Consider the following 13356-nt stretch of genomic DNA (forward strand, 5'->3'; position numbering starts at 1 on the left):
ATATATATATATACACACATACACATTATAACTATTAATAATATAAAAGTAATATTTTATTATAAAGTATATAATACATATTATTATATCAGATTTAATATATGTGTTAATCAGTGTTAACTTTTGTTTTATTTTATACAATTTTGATAGTATTGTATGATTATACAACTTTTTTAAGGTTCTATATGATATAATGTTTATTTATTACTTTTATATAATATTTCATATAATATGTTAGCATACTAAATATTTATATTTTATATAATATTTAAGTAATACCTTATAATAAATACTTTTATATAATATATAATACATTAAATATTTAGATTTAATATAATATTTTATATAATGTAATATTTAGGTGATATTTCTAATAAAGTATAATATTTTATCTTATAGTATAAAATATAATCCCCCGGTTTCACAGACAAGGCTTTAGCCTAGTCCCAGACTAAAATGTTAGTCTGAGCTGTTTCAACTGAAAGAAACTTGCACTGACTGATCTTAAAATATATCAATGCCTTTGTTTGGTCTCCAGAGGGACACCAGTAATGTTTTTTTTCTAAGGCATGTTTCTAAAAATTATTTAAATGGCCTAATTGAACTATGGCCTAATCCTGGCTTAGTCTAAGCCCTGTCTGTGAAACCACAACCTACAGTTGACATATGTAGGCTTTTATTATATGATCTCTGTTAATCAGTGTAATGTGTTTTTTGTTGTTTTTTTTCGTTTTCTACAATTACAGTACTGTTGTACAATTATACAACTCTGGTGTGCTGTGTTGGTCACCACTTCATATCCAATATAAAATACTAGCTTACTTACAGTTTATTGTATTCTGCCTAATGTTTTAAAAATAGTTCTGTAAATGAAACAGAATGCATAATGCAATGGTAAATGTAGTAGTTCACTGTTGTCATATCTCTATGCTGGTCACAGGACCTCATCACATTGCATGACAGGCGCATCTCAAAAAGAAATAAATTATTTTGCATTTTCAAATACAAAATGACTCTACAGTTGACAGACAAATAATGCAACGTCAAAAATCACAGGTTAAATGATTATTAGTTGCTCATCACAATGGAGAAGGTCGATGGTGGCCACATTGCTTTGTGGGACACAGTATCTGTCAAGAAAGATGCACGTTCAACATACTTCAGAAATAGTATGAGAGTATGCTATTCTGAACACTAAAACACAGCACACGCTAACGGCTTTCGGAAATCAGCCTTTTTATGGTTTGCACTGGGCTGTTTGGAAGACAAGCAATGTACATGCAGTGGAAAAACCATATGCTGGCGTAGCAACGATCTAATGTGCTACATTAATACTGCCGAGACTTCAGACGCTCGCTGCTGATCCACACCAGCAGCTCTCTGCCAGTTACCCATCAAACCTACTCTGTAATTCTCTCTACCTTCCTGCACACCACATCTATGAGCAGGAAAAATAAATATAAATCTCCTATAACCAAGCACCATGATACTCCCAGTTAGAAGTGGATTATTGAGCTATTTAATGCATTGCAGATCTTTCGAAGCTACCGAACGTCATCAAATGGAAAGAAAGTGGAAGAAACCTGCATTACAGATAGAGAAAGGGTTCAAATCATCAAGCACACATGTACAGTGTACTGCAAAGAAAAGGAGATGTTTTATTTTTAGATTAACATTGGATATCAATACTGTACGAAATGCTGAAAGACTTTTTCCAGAGCTTTTTCTTTGTCTGGCACGACTCCTCACCAAAAGCAATTATAATTTCCCTGGAAAACACATGTAAACTAATTGATCGATCCCACAAAACTGTCTTGACCCACGCGAGGCCATTGACAGTTAAAGTCGGTTGGGAGATCTCGATTTCAACAGGGTCTGTGCAATAACAAAAGAGGTCGGAAGGATCGTTCTGGCAAGACATTTATAAAAGTCTACAGTGACGTTTTGTACTTCCTGGCCTTTTCCTATGACTCTTATGAAGCCTGCCAGTTTTCCATTTTAATAATAAAAAAAATGGTTCCTAATTGGCCTCTAATTGAATTATGCTAAAAATGAACAGAATAAATATATTATTGCATTATAATTTTACATTTTAAAAATGTACTTGTTCTAAAACCTATTGAGCTGGCCAAATAAACCGCATTGTAAGATTGTAAGGCATCACACACACACACACACAAAGATAGACTGCATGCATTATAAGGCATAATACTTTTTTAAAGACTGCATTGAGAGGCATAATGTCCATGAAAGTTTATGAAAAGTCTATGAAACAAACATGCATTTTTAATATACATTTTTACGTTGCATACATATATAGCTGATATTGTGTGTGTGTGTGTATGTATATATATATATATGGTTATGTTATTATACAGTTTTATATTTTACATCAAAATTAAATATTAATATTTTAAAATAAAGTAATAATATAAAAGTAATAAAATAATTATATAGACATTTTGCTGATTTTTAATATTACTTTATTTATATAGTATTTAATTTTATTTTTTATTGTACTTTTAACATGTTTAAAACATGCATTGTCAAAATAAAAATAAAAAAAAACATTGCATAGTATCTAAAGCAAAGCAGCTCACTAGGTTTTGAAACCAGTAATAAAAAAAAGACCTCTAACACCAGCTTTCTCTATTCTTTTTCTATTCTATCTATCTGTTTTTTTATCTATTATATAATTAACGGGAAAAAACCTTGCTACGTGTACTGCGTTAAGCTAACTGAGACTTGTCATAGCTCTTGCTTATTATTGTTCTTTTGTTGATTCTGATTGAGTCGCTTTGGATAAAAGCATCTGCTAAATAACTAAATGTAAATGTAATAAGTAGAATGTTTTAATTCTGCCATGCAGTAATTATATTTCATAAAATGTAAACTGGATTTTTAGCCATTACTTAACCAATTAACAAACTGTTCCCTTGTAAAACACTGATTATTTGAACACCCGTACAATGTTGAAATCAGTTCCACGTGGCTTCAATGCATCAATGTTGATTCTGCAGAGAAATATGTTCATGACTACCGTGGATTCAACATACAACGAGCCAGCGTATGCCCGCAGGCAACGGCGTTTCAAAATGAACGATGTGTTACTTTACAAGCCGTCCGAAGGCTCGCAGCGCTGTTTACATTTGCCTGGATACGCTTACATCCACAGCGCTAATGTGGACCAGTTTTGGCCCCGGCTCGCTCCAACCACATACACGTATGATAGCAATTGAAATTCCAGAGCGGCAGCTTCCATCTTCCCCCATCCAGAGTCATATGGTACGTCCCGTCCCCTTTATCCTATGATGCTATGGCTCCTCGATTGCCATTGTGGGTCCTCTATAAAAGACGAGAAAAAAGCCTGACTCAATGGAGCGAGGGCTGTGTTTTCAGTGCTGCAGAAAGACTCGCAATAATATCCTGTTACAGGCTTTAGACTTGATGATTCCATGCAGCGGCCTGCGATGGGATTGGCCAGGCTCCAACTGGCAACCGCCATCCTGGGGCTCAGTCCCGGCTCGGCTCAGGCTCGCTCACACCATAAAGCCCTGTGTTATTAATTAGATCCATTTGTCACCGGAGTGCATGCGGTTCTGCTGATTCAGTGCATGTTGTTTTGTGTTCTTGGATGACTAACAGCTATCAAACAAACAAACATGGCCAGAGCGGCGAGCGGCCAAACCGAGCTTGAACCGGGATCAAGGTGGGAACCGAGAAAACACGCAGTAATTGGCTGAAGTGAAACAAGTTGCTGAAAATGGCTGACTGTTGCGGAGCGATCAAGCTTGCTTTGGGTTGCTCGGTGGGGAAATAGTTTTAGATGCCACCTGAAACACCTGTTTTACATAGGAAGAACAAACTGCGCCACCCACAATACGGCGAACGGTTTTGGAGGACCGTCAAGATGAGCCACACCACACGTCTTCGCAGAGCCAAACTCTAAAACGCTCTTTAAGCTGAAAAAAATGACATAGAAGTCTAAATGCATTTGTCTTTTCAGCATGAATTAATGGATACATTTCTGAAGAATTCGTTATTTGTTTCTTCAACTAAACGGCGGCCAAAAGGTGCTTCCAAGCTTCAATGTTTTAAAGCCTCTGACATCTAAAACAGATTAAGTAGCATTGTCTGGAAGATTTTCCCAACAGTGCAGTCAAACAAAATGGATAAATGTTTCTGCAAGGCGACCATGACCAATGTTGGTAAATTGTCAAATTAAAATGCTCTTGAGAAATAACAAATGAATGCATAAGAACATTTCCCCGAAGATTTTATTTGTTTCTTCAAGGCAAAAACTCTTCCAAGATTTAAAGTTCTTCAAACAGCTTCTGAAGCCTAAACGGATTAAGAAGCATTGTCTGGATGCTTCTCCCAACCGTGCAGTCAAACAAAACTTTGGGATGAATGGTCTGGCAGTCTTGCAGAAACAACGTTGCTAAATGTGGAATCTAAATGTTTAAGCTTGTGCAGAAAAAAGCCTCACCTTCCGGCCAGCTTCGTTGTTATGAAGGTTCATCAGCCGTCGGGCATTTTTTTTAATCTCCCGGGCGTCCACGAACTTCCGGGAGAACTCGATGCCGTATTTGATGTCCGCGGAGCATCCGCCCCATTTCCAGCCCTCCTCCTGGTTGTAGTAGCCCTGTTTTTCCCTGTCACAGCCGCAGTGGCTCATGTTACCCTGGCTACATGCGGCCGTCACGGTGTGGGCGACCCCAGCGGCGGTGATGGCGTAGGTGAATGCCGCCTCCCTGCTGCCTGGGGGGAAGAGGGAACAGGCTGTGACATCTGCTCAACAGGACTCGAACACCAACAAATTTGCATGCACAAACTAGCAAAATCAACATTTTGTGGTTGAGCTGGGTAGTAACTGATTACATGTAATCTGGATTATGTAATCAGAATTAAAGGGTTAGTTCACCCAAAAATGAAAATTTGCCCATGTTTTACCCACCCTCAAAGCATCCTAGGTGTATATAACTTTCTTCTTTCAGACGAATCCAATCGGAGTTATATTAAAAATTGCCCTGGCTCGTCCAAGCGTTAGAATGAGAGTAGGCGGGCGGGTCCATGTGTTTTTGTAAGAAAAATATCCATATTTAAAACATTATAATCACTTTTTTCTCACTTCTGCTGACTGTCATACTTGCAAGCCGTTCCGGCGGATGATGTAGGAAGTACGTGTCGTGCATGCGCCAGTGAGAAGCACATTATTTAGAATTAGAAGCACAAAACGAGGATTTGTAAAGAAAAATGTAGGAGGATTTTGATATAAGCCAAGAAGAGACTGGTTTGTCTTTGCTAAAGTAAGGAAACTTTGCTTCCTTTGCTCCCGTAAACAAACTCGCGAGACTAGCATATCTCACAGGTGCGCGCGCTGTGCATACGTCCTACGTCATCCGCTGGAACGGCTTGCTCGTATGACAGTCAGCGGAAGTGAGAAAAAAGTGTTTATAACATTTTAAATATGGATATTTTTCTTACAAAAATGCATCGATTCACTACAGGAGGCCTTTATTCACCCCCCGGAGCCGTGTGAGGCACGTTTTATTATGGATGCGCTTTATTTGACTACTTTTGGACTGTTGAACAAAAACACCCATTCTAACACTTGGAAGAGCCAGGATAATTTTTTATATAACTCTGATTTGAATTCGTCGGAAAGAAGAAAGTCGTATACACGTAGGATGCTTTGAGGGTGAGTAAAACACAGGCTAATTTTCATTTTTGGGTGAATTTACCCTTTATGTACTTGTAATTAGATTATATTATGTTTTAAATGCTCATAATCAGATTACAGTTAGTTGGATGGATTACATATTTACAGATCGGCATCTGTACACAATGGCATAATTTATTGATTCTCCCTAATTCTTTTTTCCCTTTTTACATTTTTTGTTCATGCGATGCAGAGATTTTTGTCTGTCAAACCACTTTGACCTAAAATATATACTTGAAATCCCCCTGAGATTTAAAGTTAATATTTCAAGAATTTATCAACACATTTGCATGTTCTCTGATTAGTTAACAATAATCCCATTTAAACCTATAAACAAGTTATGTCAAAAGTACTCTAAAATGAGTCATCTCGCTTACATTACTGACTACAATTTAACATATATTTTGTAATCGGTAACATAATACAATTTGTACGTAATCCACCCAGCACTGTTTATATATTGTATATATATTGGTAGTAATAAAGCACGTATCACTCTTATTGTTGCTCACACGACAGGTTAGAGATTTAAGCAAACCCAAGTATCTGTCTGTTAAACCATCAAATCTTGCTGAGGAAAGGCGTGCTGTTACTTTACTAAGATGGTTAAAAACAGCATAGCAACACCCTAGCAACCAATAACTTTGGGGAAATACAAATTAGAACACCTTAGAAACTGCATAGCAACACCAGAGACACCAGCCAAAATTCCCAAGCAACCACATAACGAGTTAACCAGTTAGAATACCTTAGAAACTGCATAGCAACCAGCCAGAACACTCTAGCAAACACACTGTGCTAAAAACAAATTAGTACACCTTAACAACCAGCCAGAACACCCTGGAAACCACATAACAGCAACACCCTAGCAATGACATTTTGCTAAAACAAATTAAAATACCTTAGCATCCAGCCAGAACACCCTGGCAAACACATCCCATTGTGTTAAAAGAAAAATCAACACATCTTAGGAACTGCATAGCAACACTCTTACATAACATTATGCTAAAAACAAATTAGAACAACTAAGCAACTGCATGGTAACACCCTTGCAACCAGCCAGAACACCTAATATAATGGCAGCGACATTTGCATGTGCAAACAACACTGATGTTTTATTTTGTTTTAAAAGAAGCAGCAAAATTTGCTATCTACACTGTTAGAAACTTATAATTAATATGAGCAACAAAATCAGTTGAGGTGTTCAGATACTCAATATCTTCAGGAAAACATGATTTGGCTTTATATAATCATTAAAAATGAAAATGGAGTGGTATGGAATAATAATAGTAATATTTTAGAGAAGCAATTTCAAATGAGAATGTATGATTAGTACAGATTTCTGTGTAGCTTCCAAAGATGAAAAATGTGTGATAAGCTGGTTTCATCCCAGCTGCTGAATAGCTGCTGTTAACCAGCGGCCGCAGATGTTTCTCAGAGTGTGAGAAAGAAAAGCCAAGGTGCTGTCCAAAGTGCTGAATTCACCTTACAAACCCACCACAAGAAACACAGCAAGGTACATTTGGCCCTCCACTGCTGCTGCTGGGACGGCCTGCAGGTTCCACTCACACACACATCTGGAGCTTTATTTAACATGACACGTGGAGCAAACATAGGAGGACATTCACAGTACATCAGCTCAACAATCACGAGAAATAAACGAACTGATAACAGCAATCTCTGGTCATCTCAGAAGAGCCAAACTCTCTTATTTGAAAAGCTGTCTTTCTAAAGAGAGGTGTGCTGTTACTTTAAGTGATCACATGTATGATTTTTACATCCTGGACAGAAAAAATAGCAACAACAAAACATTGGGCAAAACTAGAGATGCACCGATTGCAATTTTCATCCGCAAAATTTAGCAAAAACAGTCAATATTGTGTCTAAAATGTAAGGCACTTAATTTTAACTTCTTGTTTATTGAATTACTATTGTATAAAATCACATTGCAATCGTGTTGAAACATTTTGGTCTTGCAATGTTGCGTACCTAAATTAAATTATATATTATAACCTAATTTTATTTTTTTTTCACTACCGCAGTATGCATCTATTTATGCTCATTTGTGTTGATTTCTGCATGAGTCTCTCTCCCACACTCAATCAGGCTGCGCAGGCCTCATCTGGCATGACATAAATACATTATCAGTCGCTGTAAGTGTGACCGTCATGCAGAAAATCGGCTAATTCTGGTCCCTGGCCGGTCGATCGGTGCATCACTAGGCAAAACCAGTCTTAACACCATAGCAACTCCCAAGCAACCAGCTAAAACACCCTCACAATCACATTACATGCTTAAAAACCAATTAAAACACCTCAGCAACATCATAGCAACACCCTACCAATCAGCCAAAACACACTAGCAACCACACTGTGCTAAAACATGCATGGCTTTTACATGCTGGACAAAAAAACAGCATAGCAACACCCAAGCAACCACATAACACTGGGCAAAATTATGAACACCTTAGCAACTCCCTAGCAACCATCCAGAACACTCCAGCATCCAAAATGTGCTAAAACAAATTAGAACACCTTAGCAACTGCATAGCAACACCCTAGAAACCACATAATATTGGGCAAAAACCAACCTGAACACCTAAGCAACTCACAAGCAACCAGACAAAACACTCTAGCAACCAAAATATGCTAAAAACAAATTAGAGGACTTTAGCAACTGCATAGCAACACCCTAGCATCCACCCAGAACACTCTAGTAACCACACTGTGCTAAAAACAAATTAGATCATCTTAGCAACACATTTGCAACCTGAACAGTCTGGGTAAATAAATTAATGATAAAACTGCAAAACTTGCCGCATCATATCAAAAAGATTCTGTAAAGGTGCTTCAACTAAGTACTGAGTTAAGCGTACGAATACTTATGTAATGGAATCATTTCAGTTTTTATTTCTAATAAATTTGCAAAGTTGTTACAAACCTGTTTAGTGCTTTGTCATTATGGTGTATGGAGTGTAGATTCATGTGTGGAAAAAAAGTAATTTAAAGCAGTTTAAAATAAGGCTGCAACATAAAATGTGAAAAAAAAATGAAGGGTTATGAATACTTTCGCAAGACACTGTAATTGCTTATTTTTATCTATTAATGGACATTTATGCCTTCATGAAATTTACCCTTCAAAATCTGCTTGTCCAAAATGTTACAAGTAAAAATACTGAGACCGTAATAATCAACCAGCCAACTTGTGAGAGCAGAGAAGACTTTCACTCCTCACACACTGGCATGTGCAAGTCTTTGACTCATACACACATACACACAGTGCCAATGTAATGGCAAAAGCAAGAAAAAAAGATTAGTGCCAATGTAATGGCAAAAGCACAGACCAGCATTTGGCTCCCACGCGCACACACACACACACACACACACACACGCACAAAGACTTTAGGGAAATGAAGGGGTGTTGATGGACTGTCACCCCTGTTGTGTCTGGATCTATGACGGCTGCTAATGAGACCAAATTATATAGAGAAACTGAGAGAGCAGATGCAGAATCTCTCTTTGAGGCCAGTCAGTTCTATGTTCAGAATAACATTAACATACTTCTCTTACTATTTATGAAGCATACAGTCTATATGCAGTATGTGTGCCGTAAACAACAGGGCACAGTGGATAAAATAATCTACTTTCTTTTTCAGTGTAATTACAGACGCAGTGTTTTCATCTCTTTTTTTACTTTGATTGGCCAAAAGTTAAGACATTTTTACTCAAAATCTAATTGGCCATACAAAATATTTTCCAAAATGTTATTTCTTTCTTTTTTATGATTTATTTATTTATTTATTTTTTGCCTTTATTGCGATAGGAAAGTTAGTTGACAGGAAGCCAAGTGGGAGAAAGAGAGGGGGGCTGGGATCTGGAAAGGTCCAAGAGCCGGGACTCGAACTCGGGACACCCGAAGCATAACGGCGCTATATGTTGGCATGCTGCCCACAAGGCTATCGGCGCCGACCAAAATGTTATTTCTAAAATGATGACTGGACTACCGACATATTTTAGCCTGAATGACTAGCTGACTAATCTGTCTCAAGGAAGCCCAGTATAGTTTTGGTATATAATATATAATAATGGTTGTTGGGTTCACCAGACCCCAATCGGACATGTTTCTTGGGGGCTGTTTACATCAAACATATGCTAATATATATATATTACTTCAGTCAAAATTAGCATGTTAGCGCAGGAAATTTAACAATGTTAAAAGTATTTAACGCAGGGGCGGAGCTAGGGTTGGCCACCCCACTCACAACTGCTGCTTCAGTCTCTTTTTTCTTGACAAGGGTTATTTAGACGCAGAACGACCACATCAAACGGGAGACTTTTCAATCAATCAATAACTTTTGTAGCTTTAAGGATTCATCTATATTCAGCTTAGAATATAGTGTTGATAACTTTATTTAATTTCTGTATATTTCCTACTTGCTGAATGGCACAGGTAAATATGACATTTATTATAATGGATTTATGTGAAGATTGTTTTAAGTTCACTTAAATTAGTTGTTTTTTTAAGTCTAATAAATGTTCAAATCAATAGCTCTCAATTATACTGTAATGTTGAATGGCTATAGTCAATGGTTAAATATTAGGAAAGAAAGAACAATTTTCTAGAGACATCAGTAGGATTTGTATCACTAAAACTCACCTTCATTCATAAAAAAAAGATGCCACTAAACAAATATTAAAAAATATGTTGTTTCTACATTAATTTGAAGATTGAATGTGAAATTATTGCAATATAAAAGTATGTTTAAAAACTTTAATATTAGGTGGGATTAATCATGATTAAAGTAAACATTTTTAATCGATTGCCCGATTGATCGATATATTTAGTATTTTCAATGTGACGTGAAAAACAGCACTTTGCCACTTTCAAAAGCAAAAAATGAAAAACAAAAACGAATACAAGCTCACAAACAAAACGTCCCAATTCCAGTTTCCAAGATTTTCTAAAAATACAGTCTTCCCCAGCCTCGCAATCTTTCCTATCCATCGCGCAGGCGGTGCCCAATCAGGCTGCTGTCCACATCGGGTTAACGGTGCGAGAGGGCCGTACTCACAAACGGCAAAGTGAATAAAGCACATCAGAGGAGGCCAGACCCAAAGCCCTGACTCGACTCCAGCTAGAAGCACCCTGGGATAGCCTTGAACCCTGCCAGTGGAAAACTGGACAGACCAGAAAACCCTCAAAGAACTTGGAAGGGAAGAAGAGAGGAATATTAAAACAGATGTCTAATAGAGTTTAGTGGCAAGTGTCTGCGACAGAATCCAAGATCGCTGTGGAAGAGTAACGCTCTGTCTCTGTTTACCCTCGCTTTACGTGTATATATATATATATATATATCCTCGTGACCTTACGTAGAGAAGGTGGGTGGACAACTGCGTCCGTCATGCCTGCTGACCGCTTTGGCTCGGATGGACGAGAGCGAACCACTAAACAAATCACTTTTGACACGGCTGAGGAGATTTACAACCTCAGAGAGAACAAACAATCCCGTTGAACCCTACGATGGCCTGGGCAGCTCCAAATGCTCCATTCATGCCGCCGAACGGACGTAGCGCGCTTGAGGGACGCTACGCCCACCTGGAGGGCACTTTGAGGCCGGAGAACACAGCCAAGTGCTGCTAAATCTGCTTTTTCTGCTACATCTGAGGTCAGCGAGAGCATCGAGAAGAGTTATGATGAAGCTACTGCCATCAAATGAGAGGAGAGACAGTCGCTGGCTCTGCACTGCAAACTCATTAGTGAAGTCGAGCATCTTAAAGGGATCGTTCACCCAAAAAGTACAACTCTGTTAAGAGTCACAAACCACAGGAAGAGATTGTGTGTTCTATAAGCCTTACAACGACCGAAATGAGCAGATCCTGTTCAATATAACAGTGTCTCTGAGCAGCCAGAATCTCATCTGCACTGTGTGCTGTGATGCATACTAGATTCTATGTAGCTTTTTACTTTTTTTACACACACACATAAATAATATTTCTTTAAATGTTTAAATATATTCAATATTTAAAAAATATATAAACATAAAATATATTTCAATTAAATATTAATAAATACATTTTAAATTCTGAAGTAAATATTAATAGCAAATATATGTATATATATATATATATTATATATATATATATATATATATATATATATATATACTGTATATATCAGGTTATAAATAATTACAATAAAATTAAATACAGTTCTTTTATTTTGTCCCTTTTACTTTGAATCTATTGGGTGATTGGGTGAAATTATTAATGCTCTGATTAAATAATAATCTCCTTTTTTTAACCTTTTCAGAGCAAATACATATGAAAAATTCAGACATGAAATATTGTCAAATGGCTGAGTGTGTTCTTATGTTCGGAAATGAGCTGCAGCATAAATGCAACCACAAATGCAAGATGCGGCATCTGTAAAACTGTGCGCACATGAGGGAAGAGTTTCCTTTACATTAAATCAAAAACAAGTTGACAAACGTTGTGTAATCCAGCACTGGGGGAGTTTTGTGACTCTCAGCATTTCTAGATCATTCTTGTTCAATGTCAAGCAGCTCTTTAATCACGACTCCATCCAGATAAGCTTTGATGAAGCACACTACTGCTCTATTGTTCACAAGCACTTACATTTGAATGCTCTTTAAGATCTGTGATCAAAGAACCATAACAGATCACTTATCACATATGCTTATCATACATGAAAATGCAAGGCTATTTATATTTAAAGTATCCATGATAAGGGTTAAAGTCCATCCACCTGTCTAGTTCAGGACAGAGAGATGATCTGATTGTGATGATCAGACGCAGCTTTCATCCTCCTCACATCCTGTTTCTATCATCCATCCATCCACACAGGAGGAGGGCTTGCTGAATCAGCACTGTCTCCGATTCACAAACACACACTCCAGCCCTGCACCATTTCAATACACACTCACTTGCACAAAAAAAATAACAACAGCAACAGTAATAACAATAATAATAAATTCTATTAAATTATTTAAAAAACAAATAAACTAAATGAAATTATAATGCAAAATAAAAATGAAAATAAAAAAATCATTTTATATATAAAATAAAACGCTAATTAAAAATAACATTAAAAATGTTAAAAAATAATACAAGTATAAAAACTATACATACAAATTACATTATTTTTATTTTTATGTATACCGTTTATTCTTTTATTTTTGTACAATTTTTTTTATTTCATACAATACACTTAAATTAACATTTGAATTAGTATAAATTTAAATGTAAATGTGTTATAATTACAAAAATTATATTTTAAAAATAAAAAAAATTTAAAGAAGCAAATGTATAAATAATATACATAAAATAAATATATAATAAATATATAAAACATTTACAGTGATAAAATAAAAATTACATTTTATTATAATTAAATAAAAGTATAAACCGTTATATACAAATTTATATATATATATATATATATATATACACAGTGGGTACGGAAAGTATACAGACCCCCTTAAATTTTTCACTCTTTGTTATATTTCAGCCATTTGCTAAAATCATTTAAGTTAATTTTTTTTCCTCATTAATGTACACACAGCACCCCATATTGACAGAAAAACACAGAATCGTTGACATTTTTGCAGATTTATT

General features: G+C 36.3%; 1 protein-coding gene across 1 annotated transcript in view; it reads right to left on the bottom strand.

Moving 5' to 3' along the window:
* wnt7bb (wingless-type MMTV integration site family, member 7Bb) overlaps positions 1-13356 on the bottom strand; it is a 49943-nt gene that overhangs the window by 2845 nt on the left and 33742 nt on the right. The window contains exon 3 of the mRNA XM_016503155.1: positions 4490-4761. Coding sequence (XP_016358641.1) covers positions 4490-4761 — 272 coding nt within the window. The remainder of the gene's footprint in view (positions 1-4489; positions 4762-13356) is intronic.

The sequence above is a fragment of the Sinocyclocheilus anshuiensis genome, unplaced genomic scaffold (assembly GCF_001515605.1).
Source record: "Sinocyclocheilus anshuiensis isolate Anshui unplaced genomic scaffold, SAMN03320099.WGS_v1.1 scaffold1858, whole genome shotgun sequence".
In the NCBI taxonomy this organism is placed as follows: domain Eukaryota; kingdom Metazoa; phylum Chordata; class Actinopteri; order Cypriniformes; family Cyprinidae; genus Sinocyclocheilus; species Sinocyclocheilus anshuiensis.